General features: G+C 33.1%; 1 protein-coding gene across 1 annotated transcript; it reads right to left on the minus strand.

The window, feature by feature from the left end:
- Positions 1-1,053: 1,053 nt before the first annotated feature.
- Positions 1,054-3,530, minus strand: LOC115975181 (beta-carotene isomerase D27, chloroplastic). Its single transcript, XM_031095873.1, has 6 exons — positions 2,919-3,530; positions 2,415-2,507; positions 2,032-2,093; positions 1,713-1,819; positions 1,369-1,464; positions 1,054-1,288 (listed from the first exon to the last, which is right to left on the minus strand). Exons 1-6 carry the CDS (start codon positions 3,306-3,308, stop codon positions 1,239-1,241), a joined length of 798 nt encoding a protein of 265 aa, XP_030951733.1. The 5' UTR covers positions 3,309-3,530; the 3' UTR covers positions 1,054-1,238.
- Positions 3,531-9,955: the final 6,425 nt, after the last annotated feature.

Here is a 9,955-nt window from a genome sequence, read left to right on the forward strand (position 1 = left end):
CCAATGCAACTGCCAAAAAATGTTTGTTTCTTAATGTTAAAATTGCCTCCTTGCAAGTTTGAATGACCCCTACATTTCTGGACAAAAGACAGGAATTTTTTTCTTAATGCTAGAGTTGCCTTCTTGCACATTTGAATGTCCCCTACATCTTTGGACTGCAGAAGAGCCAAAATATTTTCCATGCATCAACAGTAAAAGGCAGGCCGCTTCCTGCATCTGTTGTACTTCCCTTGCATTCAGCCAAAAAAGAAAAAAATTTGTATATCCCCTTCAATTTCACAGATAGCTAAAGATATGATTTGCCTACTATATCAACACCACATCAAGAATCATGTGTTGCTGGTACTGGACCAGTAACTACTAACAAGTCAGCAGCAGTCTTGGGCATTTCATCACTTTGCAATGATTTGGTTCCCCAATTTTGTAGGGAAGTATATTGACATTAGACAAACAGAATTTAGCAATTTGGGGACAGAGGAGGAGAGAGATGTTGACTATCCAGTGTTTTGAAACTTAATAGCTATGTGCTTGGTACTCATTTCATTCATTCTTCTCCAATCAACTGTGTATGTATGCACCTGTAAGGATACTACTCAAGCAAAGGTACGACAATATGACAAAGAAATTGCTAGAACTATTTCAAGAAGACGTCAATACTATTTGTAGCATACTAATGAACTTCCTTATCTCATGCTGTGGAAAACAGAAACTCATTGCATAGAATTCTAACTTCAAAGAGATGAATTTTCCTCCTGCAGCATCAAGAGAACTCACCTTGCTACTGTCTATCTTGAGTAGAGTACTTTGTATATTTCACCTAAACATTCTCTAGATTGAGGCATTGTAAAGCCTTGACAAATACAGGTCTCACTGCCATTTCTTTAGTTTTGAATATTGATTAGAAGCTGTCTGATAAATTTATGTTCATATGATGGAGTCCTCTGGCTCTAAATACAGGATTTCCTATCTATTGTCTAGGAAAGAGCATAAGTATATTAAATTTCAATGTGTTGGATGCTACCATTTTTAATTCTTACTTTTCTCTGATATATGGGAGAAAACCTGTACAATTTGTTAATAGATGGAAGGGCACAATCACCCCTGTGACAGCTGTAATGTATATCATAAATGTTTCTTTAATACAAACCAAGAACACAATATCTGTACAGTGAAATCACAAAAAGAGTGAAATATCTAATTCTCCAATAGGAGATATCAAAAAGAGTGAAATATCAGTCTCAGGCTTGTAGTTTAGGACAAACACTGGAGCTGGGATTTGAGATGGAGCCTGCAAATGTTGCTATAGTTAGGAAACAGAAAAATTTTGAAATGTCCATGGACCACATAATAGAAATTTTACAAACTTACAGATATCTACATAACAAGGCTGTTTGGACACAGGATCCTCTTCAAATGGGGGTGGAACTTGGCCGTACACCATTTCGCAACTCATATCTTCGAAATCTGAGATGAACATGGAAAAGTGGATACATTAAGTAAGAATCTGCCTAAATAATCCAGAACACAATTATTTTTTTCATCTTTGGGTGTGGGTGGGAGTGATGAATGATTATTGAGATACAGTTTTCACCATGTATTTGAGACCATAGAAACTGATATTTACTACAGAACAATAGATATCTTTATAGGATTTCAATAGAAAAGGAAAATTTTCTGACCAATCATTAGACCAAAGATATAAGGTGACATACTTGGTATCATGGTTAATGGAAGCCCAAATTCATTGGTGAAGAAATCTTGAGTAGGAAACTTGCACATGTTCACGCACATTCCTACACACCCGCTGTTCTCCAGATACCTTGGTGGGGAAGAAAGTCAAAATTGGAAAATCATTGTTAGTTTTTTATTCTATATGATAAGATCTTCTAATAATGATTTCTTCTCCTTTAAGAATGCTGCTTCATTTGACTGCTGCCAGAAAGGATCGAAAGAAAGGAAACTTGGAACCTTCTATTTTCAATGTTTAATGTAAAATGAAAGTTAAATTATTTCTCAGAACTTTGATTTTACCTGCACTTTTTTATAAGAACTCCACTCTGTTGCTTCACCCCATCTACCTCTACTTCCACAACCTAGTGGATGCATGCTCACCAAAATAATATAATATAAAGGACACTAAAAGAAGCAGCACAGAAATCTCAAAATAAAAGATGACAAATGTCAAGCTGGACATGCATGTAATTCATATAAGTGAAGAATGAAAAACAAGTGTCCTTAATTCTAGTATCAAGTTTAAAAGGAAATTAACTTGGATATGTACAACTAAACTTTAATATTCTATATGGCATAATTCTTCCAATGGGAATAAGTGTGCACATTGCTAAATTTGTGAGAATTCTTACTTGAGGAATACATGTTTATGAATATATAAGAGAATGTGGCAGCATAATTACCTCAGATGGCCCAACTAACCACTGGAAGAAGGGCACTGTCAATGCTGCATTGAATTCTGCAGCCCACTTTGTTGGAGGAAATAATTTCTTGAACTACAGCAACAATAAACTGAGTCAAGCTATATCTTATATGAGTTGTAACAAGGTTTAGTAATTTAGTATTTCTAATTAGAAATAATACTCTCATTCGCACTTCAGATATACCAGGACAAACCATGATAATCTCTATTTGAATAGATGAAACATAATAAGTCAAAGTTGTATCAAGTGTCAACTTCATTTAAAATTTTATATGATGCGACAATCTGAAGAATATTATTAGATTCAGGAAATAAAATTATAATTGTGAAATGGACTATTCCAAGACAAATGGAGAGAATCCTGTTTTATGCCAACTACCGTATCTTCTATGTGTTATTGACCATAAACCATTTAAAAAAACATGTAAACACCAACTGAAACCAAGTGAGAGAACTGAAAATATAAGCATTATTCATTATCCACCTGAGCAGGCGCACCTGGAGGGAGCATAGACAAGAGCACCTCACGAACCACTTGCTGTTGCTGCATGCGAGACCTTCCTTGCATTACTCTCTTAGACACTTCCACAAAACTCTCATAATCATGATCCCACCACCCATTCTTCTTAGTTTCTGTCCCAGCTTTTGCAGGAGCTGCGAACTTCTCCATCTTCCTAGCAAAGAGTGTCATGAATGCCCTCTCAAAAAACCCATCATTATACTTTGTTTTTTGTCCTAAAGGAGCTGGCTCTCCTGATGGCTCTGCAATCCCACATCGGATAATATTTCCTTTGCTTGGTCTATGGCTATGCAATGGAAAATGTTGAGAAGGAGAAGGCCTAAACTGGACAACTTGAAGACTTAGGACCACCATCAAGTTTTCAGTGTATTGATTTTTGTCCAAAGAAATGAAACTAAAGCTCTCAACCGAGTACTAACATGAAGACCACATAACACATGAACTGCATTGAGGTTTATACTTTTAAGGATTCTCCTTGTTCCTTTTACTATTAACCTTCAATAAGATTTATGTAGTTTCTGGGGATCCAGGAAGGCTAATGAGGATATGGTTGGTTGAGTTTGCTTTGTTTCCATAGGACAAATTATGGCCATACATTCCACTTTTATCTATACCTCTTTTTACATCTTAATTATTTGATTTTTTCCCCCCCTTAAATTTTGTGGAATGGCTAAAGTAGCCTCATTTATATGTATCAATTTCAAAGCACATTCAGGTATTTTGGAGATTTTATTGCTGAAATTGATGCTTGAGAATGAGAGCTATATAACGCTGGCCTCAAAAAATTGTGATCCTGAAGTAGAATTAAGCAACAGTATCAGGATGGATATGAGGCTAAAATAGATGCCACGATTGAATTTTATAAATTATAAAACCATGTGAATGGGGGATATGAGGATCCAAGTCCAACCCAGGCTTGTATTACTTGCAAATTGCAATTGAGCACAGACTGCACAAAAGATTCAAGTCATTTTCCCACGGCAAAAAACACTATCATTGTAGACTACAATTTGTATATTTTATGAATTGATACAGCTCTTACAAGTGTCTTTCTATAGAAACTTTATATGTGCATTCTAAACTACCAAATTCTGCCATCAATACTCTAATTCAATTAATTTGCTATTTCACCCAATTGTTCAAATGCTTGTCAAATTAACAATTTTTTTGGCTATCTAATGTGTTGGAGGAACTTTTTGCCAAATTAGTTAGGAAAATTACATTCTTTATAAATTAATTGGGAATAAAGTGCTGATGATCCGAGAATTGGAGGAGGAGAATTTAAACTTGAATATCTTCATTTTGAAAACACGACGAGGTACTAAATAAATTACAAAGCTTTTGACTTGTAATCGATGATGCACCTTACAGACAAGTCGTAGTAATTTTTAATTGGCCATTCATTTGTTCATTGTTTTGGTCCAGAGTCCAGACTAAACTGATGTGGGCTCAGCAATGTTAACGCTGCTAAGGTTGGATCTCCGACTCACCAAATCATTTCGAGGTTCAGTCCAACAAGTTCAAGCGCAAGGAAAAATAAGGCATCTCTTCGTATTTGTATTTAATATAAGTGTTACATTATTTTATTTATTTTTTTTTTTAATGAGAAGAAAGTGTTACATCATTTAATTAAATGGATTAGGACTTAGTTGACTCGTCAAGGATCACCATAAAGACTAGGCTCCACCATTAGTTGCCGTAAACACAACTCTACCTAACATATTTTTGTTATTTTTAAATGTTATTATACGAAATTAATGAAATATGAAAAGATTGTTGTTGGGGCTTGCTCGTGCGCCAATAACTCACTCCAATCCACAGACATACAATTACTCCCAGGCCTTCCAATTGACACAAACCAGATAAAGAGGCCCATCCAAGTCACATTAAAGGCTTTCGAACAAAATCTTTTTGTCTTATTAAGAATTTAAGACGGTTTTGCTTTATGTTCAACAACTATAGTAGGTCTGATATTCTTGGCTGATGATTACTCAATAAATATTAAGGCTTATGGGATGTGGAAGGTAAGGGCCAAAATTAGAATTTCTATATTGTATAAAAAATAATGATAGTATGTCTGATTTTTATTTTGTTTTATTTTTATTTTTTTCATTTTAAACTTTGGTCTTTTTATTAAAAAAAAAGGTATAACTATACAACAAGAATAAATTGAAAAACACACATTGGAAATAGAGGATTGTTATTCAAGGTTTTCATTCTCTCTCACAAATTCATCAACATTATATAAAGTACAATTTCATTATTTGCTCAAAGTCATTTTTTATCTCACATTTAAACTAATAAATTAGCAGCAAAATAATAAGCACCGCTGAACGCATAGTAGAATTCTTATAATTATAAAATTAGTGGCAAAGCTAAAATTTTAGTTTAAAACGGGCAAAATTAAAAGACAATAACGTATGTAGTATTTGTCTTTATGGAAAAATTAAATAATAATAATAAAAAATCATATTTTATTAAACATTGCCGCGTATTGCACAGGTTATTGATTAATGTAACCTAAAGAAGTTATTTATTTATTTTTTTAGAAAAACAAAGAAGTTAAAAAAATTAAACAAATAGAAATTCAAATATATTAATATATCATTTTTATCTTTTTATTTCAAATATATTTGGGAAAGCTTTTCTTTAAGACCCTTAGGATGGAAAACTTATTTCATACACCAAGTGTTCTATACCTTTTCACATAAATGTAAATTCCATGTATGAGAATCAAATGTAAGGTCCACATTTATGATGGCTACAGGTGTTTTTTGGTTGGAAAGAGGAAATTTCTCACCCTCGACCCTTGGCACTGGCCAGTGGAGGAGCCATGTTAATAATCTCCAAAAATACACACATTTAATTAGTTAATGAAATATAGGGATATGTATAATTCTATTTTTAAAATAAACTTTTTTACGTATATGTATGTGAATGGTCAAATTAGTTGGGCTCCCTAAATCTTTTTTTTTTTTTTTTGATGGGAACCCCCTAAATCTTGATTATATCTATATCTATATCTATATCTATATTAGCTATTTAAATTAATTGAACATTCATAAAATTACAATAAACTTGTGATTATTTTAACAATTATCCAAAAAATAAATGGAAAACAAATAAGGATGTAGTCCTTGCACTCTACGTATTGTAATTTAAATAAAGATGTTTAGTTTTGTCGTAAAATTTGTCAAGTTTAATAAATAAATTTTTTATACTACTAAATGCCTGTACGGTAGGAATATAAAATATACACTTTCTTAAGAAAAAAGCTTATGTGTAGTGTTGGAGCGCATTGGACAAAACACATGAGTGACATGTGGACATATGTTGTATCCATGTCACATGCAATTTACCAAAGAAAAATTCTAGAAATATAAAAAATTTCACAACTTTTGCCAAAATTCATTATGTGACGAGTTATGAGTGGTAGGTCTATTGTGGATCCACACATTCATTACTCACAACTCACTATATGACGAGTTGTGACAAAAGTTGTGAAATTTTTTTAATCTTATGATAATTGATCTTTACTAAATCAATACACCAAATGCAAGCACTCAAGGGGGAAATTTTAATATGTCCTAAAGAACAAATTCATGGCTCTATTTATGCATAGAGATGACATAGAAGAACACTTCTCAAATAAATAACACTCTCTCTCTCTCTCTCTCTCAATATTACTTTGCTCGTCATTGGTCAAATATTTAGTAAGAACCACATGCAGCCTGAAACTAAAAATGACTTCTGTTACCACTCAACAGCTCATCTCTGTTCAGTTTCACTGCAAGTCAACGTTTAATCGTTTTCCATATATATACACATGGAGTTCAGCCAGGGTTGGACCATTTAGAAACCTTTTTTTTTGGGTCAAAATCTCACAGCATTGGGAAGGCAAAATCATGTGCATGTCAGCATGTGAAAGAAATAAGTCATAACACTATGATTTCTGTGTTTTCCAGTGGGCTTATTTTAATTTCCCTGGCATTTCAAACCTTGAATTGGACTTTTGGAACTCATTCATGTCTGTGGCTCACTTGTCACGTTAACGTGGTCTGAAATTTAAGCTGGCTGTCTCAGCAGCATAACTGTATCTTTAATCAGTATTGGTGGTGGTTGACTAACAGAGTAAAATTGTTTTAAAAAATCAGCTAAAAAAAAAAAAAATTGTTATGGGGAAGCAATGGTCAACGATCTAGTTCGAATCCATTGATGATGGTTCTGAAAGAAATTATTCTAGCAGCAAGAAAATAAGGGAGGGGTTGACTTCTCTTGGGATTTAATAGCTAGCTGTGTCAGAAAACCGTTTATCTTTGTTTATTCTTATGCTGCCATGCATTGAGCTTTAAATGCCAGGGAAAAAAAATTTCTGGAATGATGCTTCTTCTACTAATTGTTAAATCTTGGAGATAATATTACTGCTTTGTTTATTTCATTCATGGTTTCAGCCTTTCAGGGCTTTGGTTGTATCACATTCTAAAGCCAAATGATATTGGTCCATATGGAGTTTTGTTTCTTATAAATTAAGGGTAAGCGTAGCAGTAATGAATCCAATGTTGTGTTATGTATGGCACCTCACATATGGACAGATCACAAAATCAAGAGAAGCAATTAATTGATATTTTTTTGAGAAAAACTAGCCTCGAAAATGCAGTTTAACTCAATAATATGATTTCTATCATGTTTTCTTATTCAATGTTAAGTCCTATAAATAACCATACATCTTTGGTGCGACGGTCACTGCACAAGTATAAATGTTTGTGGGGTATGGGGGGCAAGGGTCAAGATTCAAGCCTCTAGAAAGAAGTTTTCACACACATATACACTTAAATGAGCTAGAATAGAATTTCTATCTTATATTAAAAAAAAAAAAAGTCCTATAAATAGATGATTTTACATTCATATTATTAAAACAAAAAACAAACATAGACTTGTCTTCTATTAGAATTAAATAAGATTTAGGGATGGGCTCCTCTCCCGTTATTGTTTCTCCCGTTATCTCCAGTTTTAAAACAGATGCATTATATCTGGCAGTTATCTAATCTAAGGATGTTCATTAAGCCACGTCACATAAACAAAATTTTATCCCATTTGACAAAGATTAACACAAAACTTTGCTTCTCAAACTTAAAATTTTACATAAAACCATTATGCTAAAACCTCTGAGCAACCTGTTAAAATATCTAACAATTCCAAAATCTTCCAGTCATTTGAATCTAGCCTAGCAAAGAAGATTTGCTTTCTACTGAGTGTACCCAAGACAAAAATCTTCACATCATTCCAGCTCTAGTGAGGCCACAAAACAATCCATTGTCTAGTGAGACCACAAAGTAGAACCCCTGTTGTTTTCAACAACTTGACTAGAATTCAAAGTTCTGAATTCCAAAAGGTGCTCAATCATTCTTTGCATTATTCCTTTGTGTTTCTTCCCCCCCCCCCCCCCTAGTTTTTATACTATTTTGCTCATGTGACGTGGCTTAATGAACATCCTTAGATTAGATAACTGCCAAATGTAATGCATCTATTTTAAAACTGGAGATAATGGGAGAAACAATAATGAGAGAGAAGTCCATCCCTAAGATTTATTCAAATACCAACCTAACAATTTATTCCCCCATTATATATTAACCTAACTCCAAATAACTATAAATTATAAGCTTAAAAAAATAGTAAAAAGCCATAAAATAGAAGCACATAATGTATTGTCGTCATCCCAAACATAAGGATTCTTGTCATTTGACTCCTATAAAGTGAATAAATGATATCTTAAAGTAACATTAGATCCCTTGCTTGATTTTATGCGTAGCTAATCAATTTTTGAAATTAACCAATTATTAATTAATATTTATTTTTGGTTAATTAACCAAAATAAATAAGTCACCAATAATTATCAAAGTAAAGTAAGGTAATTACCAAATAATACAATCAATTAAACTGGGAAACCGTTAGATGTATCCAAAGAAAAAATCACCATGTGCATTCCCAAATTCCAAGAAAAAAAAAAAAAAAACCATTAATAGAATTGAAGTTGACTTTTTTTTTGTTGAGAAGTGAAATCTTACTTATGATCCTAAACTCTGCCCTATAGAAAGTTTACTGATGTGACCTCATGATTAGCTCTAAGTCATTTAAACTCTTCTACTCTAATTTTTTTCCCCTGAATCGTGTCAGTGACTCCAAGGACAGCCTTAAAGGTTTTGATATCTATAGCAAACATATTGGGATGGTTTTGTGGCTTCAACCTTGATCACCAAATAGAGACTCCTTCTTGAGATTTGAATTCTAAACTCACATGTCGGATGAAAGTAGGTTTAGGGCTCTTTTGTAGCACATTGCACAAACTCTCTAAACCTCTCCTTTTTCAGTTGAATAATAAGTTTCCTTTAATACTTATGTAAGTGGTGCACAAATTTGTAGACACCAGCCTACATAATCAACTTGAATTAAATCAAGTTTCTTATGTCTTTGTTAGTTTTTAGACCCCTTAACACAATATGTTTAACCTAATATTAAGCCAAGTTGATTAACAAGTTTGTTAATTAAATCTAGGTTAAACAAATATGTGTAAAACAAATATAAAGTGGAAAGTAAAGAACACACAGATCTGATGACCTAGGAAAACCAAACCGGTAAAAAACCTGAGGAGGATTTAATTTAGCTATCCTCAAGGTAAAAACAGATCTACTATTAAAGAATTGAAGTTTGTATAATAAGACTTAGACTACTAACATCCTATTGCTACCTCGTGTAGAAAACTTACTACCACGACATGACAAATCCGAGTCCATGAACTACTTCTTTCCTTGATCTACAGCAACCACAAGTTCTCTTACTTGTGACTTTGAGACATCTCTCAAAGGTTTCAAATATTCTTGAAAGTTCTTTATGCAACAACTGAAGCAATTATCAAGTTCTTGATGTAAATCTTGATCTTGATAGCTCTATGTGTGTGTTTGAAGGTAAACACCTCTCAGATCTCATAAAAGATTCAACACACA

This window comes from Quercus lobata, chromosome 2, assembly GCF_001633185.2.
Source record: "Quercus lobata isolate SW786 chromosome 2, ValleyOak3.0 Primary Assembly, whole genome shotgun sequence".
Lineage (NCBI taxonomy): Eukaryota > Viridiplantae > Streptophyta > Magnoliopsida > Fagales > Fagaceae > Quercus > Quercus lobata.